General features: G+C 45.4%; 1 protein-coding gene across 1 annotated transcript in view; it reads left to right on the top strand.

The window, feature by feature from the left end:
• Positions 1 to 1,512: 1,512 nt before the first annotated feature.
• The window catches only part of LOC145342447 (sodium- and chloride-dependent neutral and basic amino acid transporter B(0+)-like), a 55,146-nt gene continuing 34,709 nt past the window's right edge, over positions 1,513 to 21,949 (top strand). Inside the window, exons 1-3 of the mRNA XM_080188009.1 lie at positions 1,513 to 1,751; positions 14,203 to 14,375; positions 20,389 to 20,520. Of these exons, the coding sequence (XP_080044135.1) occupies positions 1,513 to 1,751; positions 14,203 to 14,375; positions 20,389 to 20,520 (544 nt within the window). The remainder of the gene's footprint in view (positions 1,752 to 14,202; positions 14,376 to 20,388; positions 20,521 to 21,949) is intronic.

The raw sequence follows: 21,949 nt of genomic DNA, 5'->3' as shown, positions 1-21,949 counted from the left end.
ATTGTGGGGAGTATGTGGCTGGGGGAATTGGGGGGGCTGTGATTGTGGGGAGTATGTGGCTGGGGGAATTGGGGGGGCTGTGATTGTGGGGAGTATGTGGCTGGGGGAATTGGGGGGGCTGTGATTGTGGGGAGTATGTGGCTGGGGGAATTGGGGGGGCTGTGATTGTGGGGAGTATGTGGCTGGGGGAATTGGGGGGGCTGTGATTGTGGGGAGTATGTGGCTGGGGGAATTGGGGGGGCTGTGATTGTGGGGAGTATGTGGCTGGGGGAATTATGGGGGGGCTGTGATTGTGGGGAGTATGTGGCTGGGGGAATTGGGGGGGCTGTGATTGTGGGGAGTATGTGGCTGGGGGAATTGGGGGGGCTGTAATTGTGGCATGCATGTGGCTGGGGGAATGAGCAGTATGGACAATGACAGTTGATGGGCTAGGAGTGAGCAGTATCCTTTAATCTCTGCCCATGTGTCCCTCTCCATCTCCAACACCGCCCCCCCCTCCTCCGCCACTTCAGAGTGACAAGATGGCTTTTGCAATGCAACTCATTGACCTTGCTGTTGTTTCGGTTGCTGTTGGAGCTGAGGAGGAGGAGCTGCGGCAGAGGAGGCCCAGGCCTTACCACTCGCAGGAGTAGAGGGAGACAACCACCAGAGGCAGGAGGAGGCTGCCATTCGCCTGGGGGGGGGGTGGGGGGGGGGGGGGTGGAGGTGGGGTGGGGGAAGGTGGGGGGGGGTGGGGCTGGGGGGGGGGCACAGAAGAAAGAGAAGGAGGGAGCAGAGACGCAGGCAATTCTGCGCTTGAATGTCATTTGAACCCATATCTGACACTGTGTGCTGCTGACATCTCCACCACCAAAAGGAGACAGTGCCGGGGGAGGGGGGACATGGTGCATGTGGTGGTGAAGGGGCACCCACTCTCGGTGGCTGTCAAATTGACGACAGCTCTGAACTTTTATGTGACTGACTCCTTCCAGACCCCTAGTGGAGATGTATGTGGCATCTCCCAGTCAGCTGTGCACACCTGTGTCAAGCAGTCACTAAGCCATGTATGCCTGGGATGGGCAGTTCATCAAATTTAACCTGAACCAGGCGCCAGGAAGACCAGACTGCAGAGTTTGCAGCCATATGGGGAAGTCAAATGTACAGGTGATGATAAACCGCACACACGTCACCCTCAAGGCCCCACTACAGAATCCACAAAGTTTCATCAATAGAAAGGGATTCCACTCCCTGAATGTTCAACTAGTGTGTGACCATAATACAAAAATTATGCACATCTGCGCAAGACACCCAGGTAATGTGCATGACAGTTTCATTCTCAGGAGCTCTGACATCCTGGAGGCATTTGAGGAGAAGCCTAGGCTGCAGGGATGGCTCGTGGGTGATATGGAGTATAGGCTTCAGACATGGCTGAAGACACCTGTGTGGAGGCCTGTGACTGAGGTGGAGACCTGCTATAATGAGGCCCATGTAGCCACCCGTGCGAAAGTCAAGAGGTGCATTGGGCTCTTTAAAATGAGATTCCGGTGCCTGGACCGTTCCAGTAAGGCCCTCCGATATAGCCCTGTGATTACTTCCCATGTTGTGGTTGTGTGTCGTGCCTTGCACAACCTGGCTCTGCAGAGAGGCGACCTATTGGAGGAGGAGGATGTGGAGGTTGACCAGCCGAGCATCGCTGGGGAGGAGGATGACGAGGAGGAGGAGGAAGAAAAGGAGGGAGAGCATGCCGAGGAACACCACCCAGGCACTGGAGGGTTGGCAGCTCAAATGAGGCATGCAGGGTGGCTGGGCAGGTCCTGATCACCAGGTGGTTCAGTCGCTAGGGGCTTCTGTCTGTGGGTTTCATTTCCCACCCCCCCTCCGCTTCCCAGAGTCCTTTCACCTCCGGCAACATTGTCACACCAGGTTGGGCCTGGTGTGACAATGCAAGTTAGGCAGGAAGATGACAACAACTCGCTAAGCACGATTATGCTGATGCTCTGGTGCAAGCTAGTCTGACTCCTACTTGAGCTCTGCATGCACGCTGGCACCTGGGCCCATGTCTGTGCAGTGGGTAAGGGATCTGAAACCCCCATACAGGGCCCTGGGGCAGGGGACAGGAGGGAATCGCCTAATGGTTCTGGGGACCCGATGGCTTCCTTTTCTCAGTGACACAGCACTGAGGGGCTTCCCCAACTGACATCAACATGAAGCATTGCTCCAGCGATCATTAATGGAAGAGAATTCCTATTCAAGACAAATCTGAGACAGATTAGTTGCAGGTGGGTGGCGGGAAGACATTTCATAATTGCATTAAAGGTGTTTAAATAATAAGTCCGAACATAAAAGCTTGTGAACAGAAAATGTTAAGGTGCTTAAAGATCTATCGAATTAGTGCAGACCTTCACCCGTGCCTTCTTTTTGCAACTACAACTTCCTAACCTTACATGGCCTACCACTACGTCTCAGTGACTCCCCTGAAGATACATCGGAGGTGGAGGGGGCCAGCTGCCTACCTCACCCCATTGCCTGCGATGTGCTTGGTGGGTGTCCTCTGGAAGCTTTGGACTTTGAGGACCCTAGGCCCGCTTCCAGGTGTCTGAGACATTTCCATGACAACATCTTCATCCCACTGCCCGTGAGATGCCCAAGTGTCAGGAAGGGTGGAATCTCCTGGCTGGAAGGTTCCGGCATGGGCTCAAACCCTTTCTCCCCTCTTGGGGTTCCTAGGGCCCTTGGGTCACTCCATGGGACAGTGGTGCTTCTGCTCCAGAAGCTCTGGCATCATCTGGCCCTACCAGTCCTGGAGGACTGAGTCCTACCCATGGTGGTTGAGCCCTCTGTGATGGCCAGCTGAGTCGGGGGCCAATCTCAATAGCTGCAGCAAGTGCCCTCTGAGACTGGGCCATGCTCTGCAACCCCTCAGCTATGGGCCACGTTCTCATGGGCTGCTGCTGGAGCCCATTGGGTCTCAGCATTGTACTACTAGGTCTCCTGCAAGCTCTCGAACCTCTCTGCTGTGGGCCACAGAATTTCAAGAAGCCTGCTGTGGCCTGCTGTGACTCAGCCATTGCTTGGAGCCTGAAACCCATGGTGAGGATCCCCCGCCCCAGACTTTCCAATGCAGACACCATCCTTGCAGTGTTGGCCTGGGAATCGTGCAAGTCAGCCAATAGCCGATCCACATGAAAGCTTTGGGACTCCTCCCAATAGCTTCTCAGTTGGTCCAGTGTGGCCGTCAGACCCTCCTGCATTTCCTGGCTCTGTTGCTGCACCTCCAGCAGCTGAGGGAGAAGTGATCTCAGAGGCCCAGCATGCAACCTGCAGTCAGCTGAGTCCTCACCTCCAGCATATGCCAGAGGCCTCGGACATTCCCTCCTCCACCTGATGTACATTAACTGATGTGTCGCGCTCACCAGAGAGTGACCCAGAAGCCTCACCACTAACTGGACCCACCGACGCGTCAGTATCTGGGATGGTGAGTTGCGAGGTGGAAGCTGACACTAAAACGGTGCTACCTGCAGAGGTCCCTTCACCCATATCCTCTGAGGACTCATCCGAGCTGTCTGGACAAGGATGGGTGGGAGCTGCAGTAGGAGCCTGGAGTCCAGAAGGCCCCGGGGAGTCCAGATCCGTCTCTGCAACATAGGACACAAGGATAAGTGCAAGGGAGGGAGAGGAATCTGGGATGCAAAACATGTGATTCACATTTCTCCACTGAACATAGAACAAAGCACCAAGAAAATAGCATCACAGGGACAGGCCCTTCAGCCCTCTAAGCCTGGACTGATCAGGCTGCCCGTCTGATTTGTAACTCCTTATCCTTCTGGGAACCATATGCTCCTATTCCCTTCCCATTCATATAGATATAAAGATGCCCCTTAAGAGTCATTCTCATATCTGTGTCTGCGACCTCCCCCAGCAGCGAGTTCCAGGCACCCACTACCCTGCCTGTCCAAATAAACATGCCCCATATATCCCCTTTAAACCTTGCCCCTCTACCAAAAGTCGTAACCCTGAGAAGTTGCCTCAAAGTGAGTGGAGGAATGACAGATGTTTACGTCTTGATGGCAGATTGACCATGCTGTCGCTGACAGCCCACATTTCCCCTTCCCTGGACAACTCCAGCGCCTGCTCCTCAAAGGACCTGGAGGTCTGGCTCACCACCCCCTGCCTTCACCCTTTCTTGGCTTTTATACTCGGCCTACTCCTGTAGAGACAGAACAGGCCATGAAATAAATGATGGTGTGACTACTGCAGAATAGCAGGCGGTGGCCCATGGAGGGTAAGCGTAGTGGGACACTGGGGGCCAAGAGGAAGGAGCTACTTAGGGGTCAGGGGCTGGAAGCAGGCAGGGTGCTGAGGATGGGAGGATCTGGGGGAGATTTGGGGCAAGATGCTTGGTGGGGTTAAGTGCTCACCTTTGCTGTCCGGATGAAGTCACTGACATTTTTCGGGCATTGCTTGTGCCATCTGCCCTTCCCCGGGTCTGCGTCCTCCTAGGGGAAAGAGGGTGTCCCGTCTCGCTTCTGCTGCATCCAGTAGCCTCCCCAGGTCATCCTCAAAAAATCAGGGGGAAGGTCATGCGCACATTGTGCTGGAATACCTGCCTTGAGATTTTAATGGAGCTATCCCTTGTTAGGGCAGATCAGATGCAGGCAGTTTGGCAGAGCATTTCATGCAGTTTGCATGTTAGCATTGAGGGGAAGGCAAGTGAGCACTTACACGTGTGCTGTTGGTGGCAGTGGGGGTGGATCAGTGCCTCAATGATTGGGGACAGGGCAGAGAGAGGGAGGTATCACACAGCCATCGAAATCCTGAGGAGATGGGGGTCTTGTGCGGGAAGGTCCAGGCTGGGGTGAGGGGGATCTCTCTGCTTATTATCGATAGGTTGGAGGAGGGATGTGGATCTCTCAGCCTTAGATCAGTCCGGGGGAAGGGTGGTCCACTGCCACTCTGCCTGAGATCAGTGGGGACAAGAGGGGAGTGGGCCACAATCAGTCTGGGTGGCAGTGGGGTGATAAGGGGGTCAGTAATGTTGTGGGGGTGAGGCAATGTCCGTGGGGCCAGGAGGAGGCATTATCCAGCTTGGGAGGGATGTGACAGGGGAGCGGCAGTCTATCATTTTTTTGTCTGCGCATGTGCAGTTGAAGGTGCTGATCAGATCTGCAGGGTTTCAGGCATGTTTAACCCATACACAGGCATGTGCTGTTTGGACTCACTGATATTTTTGCAGGCACAGTGTGTATGGGGGTATCTATGAACAGGTCTAAAAGTCGGACCTGAAACACTCCTAGTTTCAAGTCTGCCCAGCACTTCGAATCAAAATGGTAAAATGAGGTCCAGTGTCACTGGAGCAGTCTCAGTAACACTTGAACAGATAGTCTGAAAGTCACCAGAACAGAGAGTCTCTATAACTGGAACAGGGTCTCAGTGTCACTGGAATAAAATGGTTCTTACAAAATGCAAAATGAACTCAAACAATTCAATGAATTGCTTTATGTTGTTGTCATTAGCAAAACAATTCTAATGTTTTAGCATGTACATGCAGAGTGTTACTTTGCCTGAGTTCCTGACTGGTGTAGGCTCTTATTTCTATCCCCTTTAAAATTGTCATTGCTGTCAAAAGAGTAACTGCACTCTGATACTGAGCGTTGTGAAATTGATACATAGGAGCAAATAGGAAGGTTTTGTCCAGCAGATTCAACAATTGATAGCAGAAATATTCAGAAACATATCTAACCCTGATCTGTGTAAACAGAACTACATTCATTTGAACAAACTGATCACAAGCTACAAGGGTCATTGTACTTTATGCTTTTCTGTGTTTCGGTTCTGGAGCTGATCAGTCAGAGCAACATAAAGTTAGATACGTTTGTACAGAAAATCCTCCCCAATCTGGACACTAAAGGCTGTAATAAACAGAAAAATTGTTCATCATTGTCCAATAATGGACAAGAGGGCATTGGCTTTTTCTGAGTTCTCACAGAATGACCATCAGACACATCCTCCAGAGGACGCAGTGAGTATTTCAGCAAAACATAATAGTAAGCTCACGTGAAATCCAAGGAGATGTGATGGTTTGGGTAGTTGCTAATTGCAGAAACTCTTTGGAGGATTCAGTGGGTGAGGTCTGCAGCAGCATATTAGGAATCAAGAGATTCCAGCAGCATTTTGTCATAGGAACATAAGAACTAAAAGCAGAAGTAGGTCATCTGGCCTCTCGAGTTTGCTCCACCATTCAATAAGATCATGGCTGATCTTCTCATGGACTCAGCTCCACTTACCCACATGCGCATACTTAATTCCTTTACTGTCCAAAAATCTATTTATTTTTGCATTAAAAACATTCAACAAAGTAGCCTCAACTGCCTCATTGGACAGGTAATTCCACAGATTCACAACTCTTTGGGTGCAGAAGTTCCTCATCAACTCAAATCCATATCTGCTCCCCCTTATTTTGAGGCCATACCCCCTAGTTCTAGTTTCACCCGCCAGTGGAAACAACTGTCCTGCTTATCTATTCTCTTCAGAATTTTATATGTTTCCGTAAGATCCCCTTCATTCTTCTGAATTCCAATGAGTATAGCCCCAGTCTACTCAGTCTCTCCTCATAAGCCAACCCTGTCAACTCCAGAATCGACTTAGTATATCTCCCCCTCATTACCTCCAGTGCCAGTACATCCTTTCTCAAGTAAGGAGACCAAAACTGTACACAGTACTCCAGGTGTGGCCTCACCAGCACCTTATACAGCTGCAACATAATCTCTCTGTTTTAAAACCCCATTCCCTCTAGCAATGAAGGACAAAATTCCCATTTGCCTTCTTAATTACCTGCTGATCACCTATAAACCAACTTTTTGTGATTCATGTAAAAGGAAACCCAGGTCGCACTGCACAGCATCATGCTGCAATTTTGTTACCATTTAAATAATCGTCCATTTTGCTGTTATTCTTACCAAAATGGATGAACTCACACTTGACAATGTTGTACTCCATCTGCCAGACTCTTGCCCACTCACTTAGACTATCTATATCCCTCTGCAGACTTTCAGTGTCTCCTGCATACTTTGCTCTACCGCTCATCTCAGTGTCACAGTGAATTTTGACACACTACACTTTGTCCCCAACTCCAAATCATCTATGTAAATTGTAAACAATTGCGGTCCCAACACTGATCCCTGAGGCACAACACTAGTCACTGATCGGCAAACAGGAAAAAACCCATTCATTTCCACTCTTTGCTTTAGTTAGCCAATGCTCTATTCACACTAATACATTACCTGTGATGCTGTGCATCTTTATTTTATGCAGCAGCCTTTCATGCAGCCCCTTGTCAAATGCCTTCTGGGAATCTAGACAAACTGCATCCACCAGTTCCCCATTGTCCACTGTGTTTGTAATGTCCTCAAAGAATTCCAGTAAATTAGTTAAACATGACTTGCCTTTCATGAACCTATGCTGTGTCTGCCCAATGAGATAATTTCTATCTTGATGTTTCGCTATTTCTTCCTTGATGATAGATTCAAGCATTTTCCCTATTATGGATGTTAAGCTAATTGATGTATAGTTACCTGTCTTTTGTCTACCTCCTTTTTTAAATGGTGGTGTCACATTTGTTGTTTTCCAATCTGCTGGAACCGCCCTCGATAACAGCGAATTTTGTTAAATTACCACTAGTGTATTTGTTATTTCCCCCGCCATCTCTTTTAGTATCCTGGGATGCATTCCATCAGGGCCAGGACTTGTCTACCTTTAGCCCCATTAGCTTGTCCAACATTACTTCTTTAGTGATAATAATTGTTCCTAGGTCCTCACGTGCCACAACCTCCTTGTCATCAATTTTTGGCATTTATATTTGTGTCTTCCACTGTGAAGATCAACACAAAATACCTGTTCAATACATTGGCCATTTCCTCATTTCCCATTATTAAATCCCCCTTGTCATCCTCTAAAGGACCAATGTTGACCTTAGTTACTCTTTTTTGTTTTCTATATTTGTAGAAACTTTTGCTATTTTTATATTCTGAGCTAGTTCATTCTTATAATCTTACTTCTCTTTATAGTTTTTTTCATGGCTTTTTGTTGACCTTTAAAGGTTTTACAATCCTTTATTTTCCCACTAATCTTAGCCATTTTGTATGCATTTTCTTTCAATTTGATATCCTCCTTTATTTCCTTAGATACTCATACTGATTATCCCCTTTCTTTCATCCCTCCTTTTCATTGGTATATACTTTTGCTGAACACTGTGAAAAATCCTCCACTGTTCATCAATTGTCCCATCATAAAGTATTTCTTCCCAGTCTACCTTAGCCAATTCTTCCCTCATCCCTTTGTAGTTTCCTTTGTTTAAGCACAAGACACTGGTATTGGATTTTATCTTCTTATCCTCCATTTGTATTTTAAATTCAACCATACTGTGATTGCTCCTTCTGAGAGGATTCCTAACTGTAAAATCACTAATTATTCCTGTCTCATTCCACAGGACCAGATCTAGAATAGCTTGCTCCCTCATAGATTCCATTACATACTGTTCGAGGAAACTATTGCGAATACATTCAATGAACTCCTTCTCAAGGCTGTCTTGACTGATCTGGTTTGACTAATTGACATGTAGATTAAAATCCCCCATAATTGCTTTACTATTTTTAAAAGCATCAATTATTTCTTTATTTATTGCTCATCCCACTGTGATGTTATTATTTGGTTGCCTATAGAATACACATAGAAGAGATTTTATCTCCTTACTATTTCTAATTTCCATCCAAATGGATTCAACCTTTTGCCCCATAGAGCCTATATCATCTCTCACTACCATTCTGGTGTGAACCTTAAATATTAGAGCTGTATCACCTCCCTTACCTTCCTGCCTGCCCTTCCAAATAGACTGACTACCTGGATATTTAACATCCAGTCGTGACCTGTAATGGCCACTAAATCATACTCATTTGCGATGATTTACGCGGACAACTCATTTACCTTGTTTCAAATGCTACGAGCATATAGATAAAGTGCTTTTATCTGGTTTTTATAGCTTCTCCTTGAATTCTAACACCTCCATTAGTAACATCTCCTGAGTTCTCCTTCCTTTTCATTCTTTTCATAACTTTCCATGTGGTTGAAACCTCCAACCCACATGTTAACCTGCTGCTTTGTTTCCCGTTAATCATCATATTTCCCCTAGTTTTATCTTTTCCCTGCCCTCCACTTGCTAGTTTAAAGTCCTTGTGAGCACCTTATTTATCCTTTCTGCTAGAAGAATGGTCCCCGATTGGTTCAGATGAAGACCATCCCAATGGTATAGAACCCTCCTGTTCTAATACTTATGCCAATACCTCATGAAAGGGATCCCCTCTTCCTTGCATCACTCCTTTACCATGTGTTTACTTCACCAATTTTCTCATCCCAATGCCAATTCACACCTGGCTTGAGTAGTAATCCATCAATTATAATCCTTGAGGACCTGTTCTTTAATTTAGTTCCTAGTGTCTGATAATCCCCAAACAGATCCTCTTTCCTAGTCTTGCCTATGTTGTTTGTCACAACATGGACCACAACAACTGGATCCCCCCGCCTCCCATTCCAATATCCTTTCAAGTCAGTCAGAGATGTCCCTCATCCTGGCACAAGGCAAACAACATATCATGTGGCACTCTCAATCCTGCTTATAAAGGATGCTGTCACTCTCACTAATTATAAAATCTCCTACAACTACCACTTGTCTTTCTGTTCCCCCCTCTTGAATAGTATACCATGGTGCTGTGGTCAGCTAGCTCATTCTCCCTATAGCCCTTTTCCTCATCCACAGAGGGAGCAAGAATCTCATACCTATTGGACAAGGTCAAGAGCTGAGACTCCTCTGTTCCTGAATTCAGGATCCCTCTGTACTGCAGGCTTGCGGCAGACTGAAAAGATTGAGTATGTGGACATTAAGAAAGAGGATGAGTTGGAAGTTTTGAATAGCATCAAGATAGATAAATTGCCGGGACTGGATGGGATGTACCCCAGGTTACTGTGGGAGGCCAGGGAAGAGATTGCAGAACCTCTGGCGAGGACCTTTGTCGATGGAGATGGGAGAGGTTCCGGTGGATTGGAGGATTGCGAATGTGGTTCCTATATTCAACAAAGGTAATAGAGATAGCCCAGAAAATTACCGACCGGTGAGTCTAACCTCCGTGGTTGGTAAGTTGATGGAGAAAATTCTGAGGGACAGGATTTAATGAACACTTAGGGAAGTTTAGTATGCTCAATAGTATCAGCACGGCTTTGTCAAAGGCAGATCATGCCTTATGAGCCTGGTTGAGTTCTTTGAAAATGTGACAAAATACATTGATGAAGGAAGAGCGGTAGATGTTATTTATATGGACTTCAGCAAGGCATTCGATAAGGTCCCCCATGCAAGATTTCTTGAGAAAGTGAGAGGGCATGGGATCCAAGGGGCTGTTGCCTTGTGGATCCAGAACTGGCTTGCCGGCAGAAGGCAGAGAGTGGTTGTGGGTGGGTCTTTTTCTGTGTGGAGGTTGGTCACCAGTGGAATGTCCCAGGGATCTGTTCTGGGACCCTTGCTGTTTGTAATTTTCATAAATGACTTGGCTGAGGAAGTGGAGGGATGGGATGGTAAGTTTGCTAATGACAGGAAGGTTGGATATGTTGTGGATAGTTTGGAGGGATGTCAGAAGTTGCAGCGTGACATAGATAGGATGCAAGACTGGGCGGAGAAATGGCAAATGGACTTCAACCCGGATAAATGTGTGGTAGTCCATTTTGGCAGGTCAAATGGGATGAAGGAATATTTTACTTGGTGAGAAACTTCCGACATCTGTTTGCTGTGTTATAGTCAGAACCCCAGATTGAAGCAGCAATTAACAAGTAATTAAATATCCAAGTGGCAGACCTGCCACATGCACAGAAGTCCCGGCACATGTGCTGAAAGAGCACCAATTTTGAACCTCTGACTGAAGTTCTGAGGCTGCTTATATTGAAGTGCTGAGCTGTAGTGGTGCTAATATTAGGTGAGATTTTGCCCTTATTTATTTGCATTGTTTTTTTTGGTCAAGTTGAAGTGAGTAGAAGAAGCAGACATTTTTTGGATGGATTTTTTTGTAAATGTTTTAAAAAGATATTTAACATATTATTTAATACACAGGAATTGAAAGTTCTTTTTTGCAACTTTGTCAGACAACTAATTCCAATAAAAAAAAGTACATTCACATATTAGAAGGTGGAAGTTAGTGTCTGGAATAAACTTCAGCCTTTGGATTTTGCTAGCTATATATTTTAAGCAGTGTTTAATCCTATTTTAAGAGTCTCCCAGATGCAACATTGATCCTTGTGTAACTCGGCTAGTTCAAATGCTTCAGGAAAGTATATTCTTTAAGAATATGTATGTAAGTTTCCTGTGATGTCTATTCCAATGCTAAGAGTCATGGAGGTCTTGGCCTTGGAGGGAGTGCAGAGGAGGTTTACTAGGCTGATGCCGGAGTTGAGGGGGTTGGGCTATGAGGAGAGGCTGAATAAACTAGGCTTGTACTTGTTAGAGTTTAGAAGAATGAGGGGAGATCTCATTGAGACATATAAGATGATGAATGGGATGGATAGGATAGAGGTGGAGAGGCTCTTCCCGCTCAGAAAGGACAGTAGGACTAGAGGGCACAGCCTCAAGATAAAGGGGGGGGCGGTTTAGAATGGAGTTGAGGAGGAACTTCTTCACTCAAAGGGTGGTGAATCTCTGGAATTCTCTGTCCGTTGAAGTGGTGGAGGCTACCTCGCTAAATATTTTTAAGACGCGCGTTGATGGGTTTTTGATAAGCGAGGGCATTAAGGGTTATGGGGAGAGGGCGGGAATGTGGAACTGAGACACGACAGATCAGCCATGATCTTATTGAATGGCGGGGCAGGCTCGAGGGGCTAGATGGCCTACTCCTGCTCCTATTTCTTATGTTCTTATGAGTCTCCCTGATGCAACGTTGATCCTTATGCAACTTGTTTAGTTCAAATGCTATCCTTTAGATATCCCTTAAGATGACATATGCAAGTATCTTGTAAGCTGATATGAACTATCTTTTGGATAGGTATTACAGAATCCAGTGCACCTTCAAAATCTGGAGTCATGTTCCTTCACTGGTGGAATGTTCTACTGGTGGAACTTTTAGCTTGATTCTTGACTGAAGTTCTTTTTCAGGCTTTGTTTAGACATGGAAGTGTTAGGTTACATGTAAAACCTGAACCCTTTTCCCCTGCCCCTCTTTTTCTCCACACCCCTTTCCCCCCTGCACCCCCTCCCCCAACTCCCCTCATCCTCCTTGCCTCTTCCATATCCTTCCCTCACCTCCTTGTTTAGGAACAACAGAACTGTTGTGTTAATGTATAAAAATATTTTATTGATTGTTCATAGGAATAGAAACTCTACAGTACAGAAAGAGGCTATCTGGCCTATCGAATCCACACTGACCACAATCCCACTCAGGCCCTACACCCATTTCCCTACATACTTACTCACTAAGCTCTTCAGCCAACACATCTCAGGACACTAAGGGCAATTTTTAGCATGGCCAATCAACTTAACCTGCACACCTTTGGACTGTGGGAGGAAACTGAAGCACCCGGAGAAAACCCACACAGACATGAGGAGAAGATGCAAAATCCACACAGACAGTGACCCAAGCCAGGAATTGAACCCAGGTCCCTGGGACTGTGAAATAGCAGTGCTAATCACTGTGCTACCGTGCCATCCAATTGCTGTTATTGAGAAATATATAATTTGTAAGAAACTTGAAACATGAGGCAATTAAACACATCAACACAGCTGCAAAAGTAAAATGTTTAGTTAAATGTTAACGTGGTGTCAAAGTTTTTATTTATAATACAAGTTTTGTACTTGTATTTGTGTTAATAAATATTTTTCATTAAATGACAAAATTCTACTAATGCTTCATTGAAACAAAGCAAAACATTTAAATATGAAATTATATGAATGCTTTGTTGAAACATACGGAACAGTTAAATATGAAAGTTATAAATGAAGTAAGCAAGGCAGAAGGAAACAAATGATAAACACGTTTGGATTTTCCATGGCCCAAAACGTAAACTCTCCTTTGCTCAAAACAGGGTTCGAGAATTTCTGACCTCTCATCGTTCCAATTCAATTTTCAGTTTCTATATTCTAAATTAAAATGCAGGAATACTTATATAACTTTTATAATAATATAATGCAGATTTTAATAATCTCCCCGATTTAGGATATTCTAAATTAAAACAGATGGACACTTACAAGCAAGCCACATGTAAAGTTATATGGAATGGAATGTTGGCCTTTATTGTGAGGGGATTAGAATATAAAAGCAGGGAGGTCTTGCTGCAACAGTACAGGGCACTAGTGAGGCTGCAACTGGAGTACTGTGTGCAGTTTTGGTCCCCTTATTTGCGAAAGGAGGCCTTGGAGAGAGTACAGAGAAGGTTCACCAGGTCGATACCAGAGATGAGGGGGTTAGCTTATGAGGAGAGATTGAGTAGATTGGGCCTGTACTCGTTGGAGTTTAGAAGGCTGAGGGGGGATCTTATAGAGACTTACAAGATAATGAAGGGGCTAGATAGGGTAGAGAAGGAAGGAAACCAGAACTAGGGGGCACAGCCTCAAAATAAGGCGGGGGGCAGTGTAGAACAGAGTTGAGGAGGAACTTCTTCTCTCAGAGTGTAGTGAATCTCTGGGATTCTCTGCCCATTGAAGTGATGGAGGCTACCTCGTTGAATATGTTTAAGTCAAGGGTAGATAGATTTCTGATCGATAAGGAAATTAAGGGTTATGGGGAGCAGGCGGGTAAGTGGAACTGATCCGCTTCAGATCAGCCATGATCTTATTGAATTGCAGGGCAGGCTCAAAGGGCTAGATGGCCTACTCCTGATCCTATTTCTTATGTTCTTATGCTTCACAAGACTGCTGCCACCATCGGCAGAATTTTCAGGGCAGGTAAGCGCCCCAAAAATTCTTGTATTTCTGGCGGACCATAGCTGTCTGCCAGCGATCGGAAGTTATGGGCCATGATTTTGTCAAAGGCGGAAGTCACCAGGTTCCTGCCAACTTGAATACAGTTTGCGCTATTTTAACCTGCTGCTCGCATAGAATCCCATCCATCCCAGCAGGTTAAAATTCTTCCCAGTGATTCTGTAGTGGTTGAATGTAATGCTTATTCCGTTTGAGAAACTCTAATATCTGAGTTGACCATTTCCTCTCCTTTCCCCCCAGGTTGTCACCGATGAACATATAGGTGAAAGAGATGAGAACATGGATCGAGGCAACTGGTCCTCGAAGACTGATTACTTTCTCTCAGTCATCGGCTGTGCTGTGGGTCTGAGCAATGTCTGGAGATTCCCCTATTTGGCTTACAAAAATGGGGGAGGTAATGTAGACAAATCTAAAATACATAAGAAAGACAGAATCACAATCATAGATTTATTAAGAATATCAAATTCGATGTACTGTCTGAGAATCATTACACGGGATCGGAATTTCTAATAAAAGAAGCAATTAATTGAATGTCAAAGCTTTAAATTGTTGCTTATTTATAAATATTTTCTTTGGAATGTGTGTTGTGACATATTGTGATGATTACATGACATGAAACTGAAGGCATGGGTAAACAGGAGCAGTTGAGTTTTACCACAATGTTATTGTTATTTTTTTATTCCAACATTCAGGTTGCCAGATTTTATTGAATTTGTCTCGATAGGTTTTGAATGTGAATTGATCTGAGAATGTTGTTGCCCTTACTTTTTAGAGCACTTGGGTATAAAGGGGAGAAAATAATACTGCAGTTTTAAGTAGTCTCATGTAGACCCCATCTGGAATGCTGAACTCTGATCTGGGAATCATAGACTGGATTTGATGCTCAGCTGGCAGTAAGGTTGAAGGCAGGGTGGCATGTAAAATCCAATAGGTGGTGATCCTGTCACCTGTACTGATCTGTTTGAACTTTCAGAGGTGTATGGGACAGGTATCAGGCAGTCTGTCTATCTTTAAGCCTACTGAGGCCCTCCCGTGCCAATTAATGGCCACTGAGAGGTGGGGGAAGCCCAACTGGGGATCCCCTGAGCCAGAGGCACCCCAGGTCATTCTCCCTTCAGCTCTCCCCGTTGTAACAAAATTACCCCTCCTCCCTCTCGCTCCTCAGCCCCTTGGTGGGACACCAACCTCGGACTTACTTGGACCCCTCAGCTTGGTGGGACTGACTACAGTCCCAGCAGTGGCGCTACTGCGATACGGAGCTGCCAGAAAAACTGAATGGGTGGCAGCTCTCTTTGCTGGTATTTTATTGAAACAGGGGCAGAAGTCTTGTGTTACAATAATAAACACTGATCCCAGCGTTAAGTTGCTGCAGGACAGCAATGGGATGGAGCCATCTCCAACATTCTTGACATGTTGTCCAAGATGGGAGCAGGAAGTGAGCTGTCCCATTAAATTCCACTCAGTCCTTGGGAAGGACATAGTGCGTGGGATTTCCCCTCCCAACCTGCTTGGCGGTGTATTTTATGCTGGCAGAGGCAACACGGTCCGGTCCCACCATTGTCAATGGGATTTTCCATTGTTCGCACCCTCCACTACATAGAAACTTGCAGTAGGGGTGTGCCATTGGGGAGACCAGATAACCCCACCAATGGGAATGACTGGAGTGTGTCACCCATTGGATTTGAAGGGTATGGTGCAGACTCGCCCAAATAATACCAGGCCTTTAAAGGTTAAATTCCAAAGGTAGGTTGCACAAATGTGGTTCGCATCAGAAAGCTGGAAAGCTTATTACAAAATTGGCTGGCTGCTGGAAGAACCTGAACAGTCAGCTAATCATTCCTCGAAAGGAACTGAGACCTTCTTCAAGGCTCAACATCAGGACCTTTGTCTTTGAATGTTCATGTTCCCGTATAGTGTTACTGAACATCTCTTCCAATAATGGAACTAGGTCCAAGATCCAGTGAGTCAGAGTGCTGTAGTAAGCCTGTAAATAAAGGTCCAGATGTTTTGGGCTCTGGATGGTTGGCGACTAGACCTATGACCCAAGATGCATGTTGGCACCCCATGGAAATATTGACACACTGGCTTCCATGGGAATTGCCCAGGAAGTTTCAACTTCCGATTTGATTTATTATTGTCACATGCTTACAGTGAAAAGTATTGTTCCTTATGCACTATATAAAAAACAAAGCATAGCGTTCATAGAGAAGGAAATGAGAGAGTGCGGGATGTAGTGTTACAGTCATAGCTAAGGTGTAGAGAAAGATCAATTTAATGCAAGTTGGCCCATTCAAAGCTCTGATGGCAGCAGGGAAGAGGCTGTTCTTGAGTCAGTTGGTGTGCGATCTCAGACTTTGTTTCCTTTTCCCGATGGAAGAAGGTGGAAGAGAGAATGTCCGAGGTGCATGATGTCCTTAATTATGCTGGCTGCTTTTCCGAGGCAGTGGGAAGTGTAGACAGAGCCAATAGATGGGAGGCTAGTTCATGTGATGGATTGAGCTACATTCATGACCTTTCGTAGTTTCTTGCAGTCTTGGGCAGAGTAGGAGCCATACCAAGCTGTGGTGTTGGTAAATGTTGGTGAGAGTTGCAGCTGACATGCCAAATTTCCTTCACTTTCTGAGAAAGTAGAGATGTTGGTGGGCTTTCTTAACTAGAGGGTTGATGTGGGGGAACCAGGACAAGTTGTTGGTGATTTGGACACCTAAAAACTTGAAGCTCACAACAGTTTCTACTTCATCCCCATTAATTTAAATAGGGACATGTTCTCCACTATATTTCCTGAAGTCGATGACAATCTCCTTCGTTTTGTTGACATTGTGGGAGACATTACTGTTGCCACATCAGTTCACCAGATTCTATACCTCATTCCTGTACGTTGTCTCGTCATTGTTTGAGATCCAATCCACTACAATGGTTTCGTCGGCAAACTTGCAATTGAGTTGGAGGGGAATTTGGTGTATAAGGAGCATAGTAGGGAGTTGAAAACGCAGCCTTGTAGGGCACTGGTGTTGTTGTCTATTCTTACTGATTGTAGTCTGTGGGTTAGGAAGTTCAGGATCCCATCATAGAGGGAGGAGCTGAGGCCCAGGCCACAGAGTTTGGAAATGGGTGTCATAGGAATCATGGTGTTAAAGACTGAGCTGTACTCAATAAATAGGAGTCTGACATAGGTGTCTTTGTTATCTAGGTGTTCCAGGACAGGGCCACAGAGATGGCATCTGCTGTGGACCTGTTGCGGCAGTAGGCAAACTGTAATGGATCCAGGCAGTACAGGAGGCTGGAATTGATTTGTGACATGATTAACCTTTCAAAGCACTTCATAATGATGGATGTCAGAGCCACCGGACAATAGTCATTAAGGCACACTGCTTGTTTTTCTTAGGTACTGGGATGATGGTCACCTTCTTGAAGCAGGTAGGGACCTCAGGTTGTTGTAAAGGGAGATTGAAGATGTCTGCGAATACTCCCTCCAGCTAATCCATGCAGAATCTGATTTCTCATTGGGGTGCCCCGTCTGGGCCAGTCCTTTTCTGTGGGTTGACCTTTGAGAAAGCTGCTTTACCATCTTCAATGGTGACCTCAGACACAGGTTCATCCAGCACTTCCAGGGTGGAGAGAATGCTCTCGCTGACCTCTTGCTCAAAATGGGCATAGAATGTATTGAGTTCATCACAGAGGAGTGTGTTGGTGCCAGCCATTTTATGTGCCTTCATCTTGTAGCCTGTTATGTCTTGCAGACCTTGCCATAGTCGGCAGGAGAATGTATGGCTAGCCGGGGACTCTAGCTTGGTCTGGTGTTGTCTTTTGGCATCTTTTGATTGATCTGCTTAGATCAGATTTCTTGTATAGGTCAGGGTCACCTGACTTGACCTAGACTTCAGCAAGCTGTGGATATCCCTGTTCATCCATGGTTTCCGGTTAGGAAATGTGCGGATTTGTTTCTTTGGCACACATCTTCTACACACTTACTAATGAAGTCCATTACTGTAGTAGCGTACTTGGTCAGGCTGGTCGCAAATATAAATACTGACCAATCCACTGACTCTAAGCAATCCTATAGGAGATCCATCCCATTCCTCAGACCAACATTGCATGACTTTCTTTGATGGCTTCTCCTGCTTCAGTTTTTGCTTGTAAGCTGGGTACAAGAGCACAGCCTTGTGGTTTGATTTGCCTAAGTTTGGGTGTGTGATAGAGTAGTCAGCATGTTTGATATTTGTGCAGCAGTGGTCTAGGATGTTTGAGCCTCTGGTGGAACAGGAGGTGAGTTGGTGGTAACTTGGGAGTACACTCTTGAGTTTGGCTTGATTGAAGTCCCAGCCACGATGAACAAGGGATGTTTCTTCTCAAGACTATTTGCAGTGGTGTACATTTTGTCCCATGTGATCTTCATGTCCACATGGGGTGGGATGTAAGCCACTGTCAGGGTAATTCTGCTGGGTAATTCCGCTAGTCCCTGGGACCCTGGGAGAATGTCTTTGAATCTAACCAAGACTCTGGACAATTCTGATGCTATTAGTTGGATGGTTACCCAGGGAATGTTAGACTGGGTTTGTCCAACCCAAGGACCACACTTTTATCACTTTCTCACTCAAGAGACAAATGAGTAAACTTTAGAAAGATCTCACAAGAAAATTCAGTCAAGAAAGAAGTTATTGAGCAAAACTGGAAGCAATGTCAAGCCAGTAAATTGATCATTTTTTTAAAAAAAAGTAATTCATGAAAATGACTGTTGGAGTGGGGAAGGATCAGAATGTGCCTGTCCAGCACGTATTTGGCCTTAGGGTTCTCACTTGTTCATCCTCACCCACTGTGTGAGTGAGTGTGAGTATCTGTTGGTGTGTGGGAATGAGGAGGGTGAGGGACAATCCTGAGGCTGAAATGAGCCAGACGCACATACACACACTCTCTCTCTCACACACTCTCACGCACTCTCTCACACTCACTCTCACATTCACTCTCATACTCACTCTCACACACTCTCTCACACTCACTCTCACATTCACTCTCATACTCACTCTCACACTCATCTCACACTCACTCTCACATTCACTCTCATACTCATTCTCACACTCATCTCACACTCACTCTCACATTCACTCTCATACTCACTCTCACACACTCTCTCACACTCACTCTCACATTCACTCTCATACTCACTCTCACACTCATCTCACACTCACTCTCACATTCACTCTCATACTCATTCTCACACTCATCTCACACTCACTCTCACACTCATCTCACACTCACTCTCACATTCACTCTCATACTCACTCTCACATTCACTCTCACACTCACTCTCACACTCATCTCACACTCACTCTCACATTCACTCTCACACTCACTCTCACATTCACTCACATTCACTCTCACACTCATCTCGCACTCACTCTCACACTCACTCACTCGTTCACCTATGCAGCAGTCAGCCTCTTCTCTCACCCCAGGGTCCACAGCATTGCACTGCTGGGCCCCTGCAGTCTCCCCTCACACCCTGCACTCTCTCCTCATTCCCACCCCCCCCGGCACCCCCCCCCCCCCCCCCACAACCCCGGTCCCTGCAGTTTCTCCTTGACCCCCCACTCATCCTGCCCCCATGACCCCCACAGTGTCTCCCCTCCAGAGGCACCCATTGGCCAGAATTCTCCAGCCATTCATGCCCCGCCACTGCTGACAGCAAGTATAGAGAATTTGGTGCTCAGTCAAATCTCCATTCACTGCAGCAGGACAGGAGAATCCTGGTTGTGAGCGACATTGGAGAGTTCAGCCCATAGTCTCTTACTCTCCCAGTGTTCTCCTATCAACAGCAAACAAGGAACGGAACAGCCTCTTGCAGCATCTTCATATTCCCTCACCTGTCTTACCAGCATTGTGTACACCATTGTTAATTCAATACAGAGAACACAGGTTCAAGCCTGTGAATGGCAAACTTTAGACTGATGCCAGGATAGGTTGTTGCTATATAGCATGATAAATAGACTGATGTACTTGGATGGGGAATACTACAGGTGAAAACTATTAGGTGCATTTATAACAACTCAGTGTTGCAATGGTGAAACTGGTGGGATCGTACTGGATGGTGCATCCTTATTTTTGATTATCTTATATTGTAAACATGCGGTGGCACTTTGAAGAGTCATCTCTGCTCCCAGTATGGCTCTAGAGGGTGCATAGAATGGCCTAAGGGCCACAATCCAGTCTGCAGGCCACAGATTGGAAAAACTGTATTGCTTAGAAAAAAACGCCTTGCTAACTACACAACTCACTTAGACTGATACCGTGACTGGCTCCTCAACTGCCAAACTCCCTCCTCAACTGCCTCCTGACTATCCCCTCGGAGCCCTCAATTAATTTGGAACAAGTGTAACATTCATACACCTTTCCTTCCTGATGTTTTCCAGGTGTGTTTCTTATTCCTTACACACTCATGCTGGCACTCATTGCGATGCCGATGTTTTTCTTGGAATCCTCCTTTGGGCAGTTTGCCAGCCTCGGACCTGTTGCAGTGTGGAAAGCTGTGCCACTGATGAAAGGTTAATGTTCACTTAACCATAAAGGGAAGTAGTTTAAATGAATAATAGTTTAAAGTTTATTTATTAGTTTTAACAAGTAAACTTCACACTGCAATGAAGTTACTGTGAAAATTCCCCAGTGTTTAATTCACTTTGGTATATGGAGTCAAAAGCCAATCACGCTGACATCCTGTTTATAATCTGATCTACTATTTGCTTTTACAAAGATGGATAGAGTGAGCCGGCAGACACAGAAAATGTAATGTTTTCTTCTTTCATTCACAATTTAGTCAGAATTAGACATACTATCTGGATAACTCTTTAACTGATACCAAGTCATTAGCATTGATGTTGATTTCATGTTTCATGAAATAAATGACAGTTCATTGAAATTTTATATATTCATTTAGATAACAGGTTGCCAGCTTTGACTAAATGTGTTCATTACGTGACTTGTCCCCCCCATACACCATCTGTTGGTCAGCCAGCAAATACATTCTCGTGAAGCACTGCCTTCCTACATAATTGGAATGCACAAAGACTTCTTATCCAGTTGGATGACTATCAGCCAAACAACCTTTTTCAATATTTTCATCATGTTTGTATTTGATGAAGAGAAATATTCAAATAAAATTACAACAGTACATTTTTTTTTAAATGTCCTTATAAACTTTCTCCAGGGTTGCACACAACAGTGTGTTGGAGATTGGTCTCCAATTCCTGGACACTGCAGGCCAATCCTGGAGGGTTGTCAGCTCTCAGCAACTCAATGGTTACTGAAAGGGATTTAAACATGTGAGCAAATATTTTCCATTAATATAAAGTAGGCGCAGGAATACAATGTCCCTGGGGGGAATTTTAGCAGGTGGAGGGGTAAACCATGCAAAGGTCTGTTGAACTCGAGCAGGATTTTCCAGTTTTGACGTGAGCGCAGCTGGAAAATCCCACCCTCCGTGTTTAGTGATATGCCTTCGAATGACAAGCATAATTAAAAAAATAACCGAGTTAAGAGAGTTTTGTGAGAAATCATGAGGGCTGTTGTGCTACTTAAAATGTAAAAAAAAAGCTTATGTGCATGTTAATTATGCAACTCGTCCCAGACAACAGAGAAAGCCCTAGATGTTTGTGTCTTTAGATCAATGAATATCCTGTTACTCCTTAGTAACAGGGAGTGCCAACTGTTCTCAAAATATAAATGTTCATTAAAACATGGCATGGGGACACAACTGGGCCCTGCCAGGATCTCCCTCCCAGTTAATAATTAACAATGTTTAGGTTCTCAGGTGAAAAGTATACACTTAGATGGAAACGGTGTGAAGCATGTGTGGGAACAAGCCCCACAATGGGTTAGAAAATGGGAAAGCAATTAACAGCCAACTGGTATAATTTAACAAATTTCTGCTTATTTTCTCAGAGAATTAGAAAGTGATAAGGCAATCAGTTTGCTTTT

The sequence above is a fragment of the Carcharhinus amblyrhynchos genome, chromosome 4, assembly GCF_965287045.1.
Source record: "Carcharhinus amblyrhynchos chromosome 4, sCarAmb.v2.hapA, whole genome shotgun sequence".
NCBI lineage: Eukaryota > Metazoa > Chordata > Chondrichthyes > Carcharhiniformes > Carcharhinidae > Carcharhinus > Carcharhinus amblyrhynchos.
Note: the sequence above shows the minus strand (reverse complement) of the source record. Positions and strands in the feature narration are given on the sequence as shown.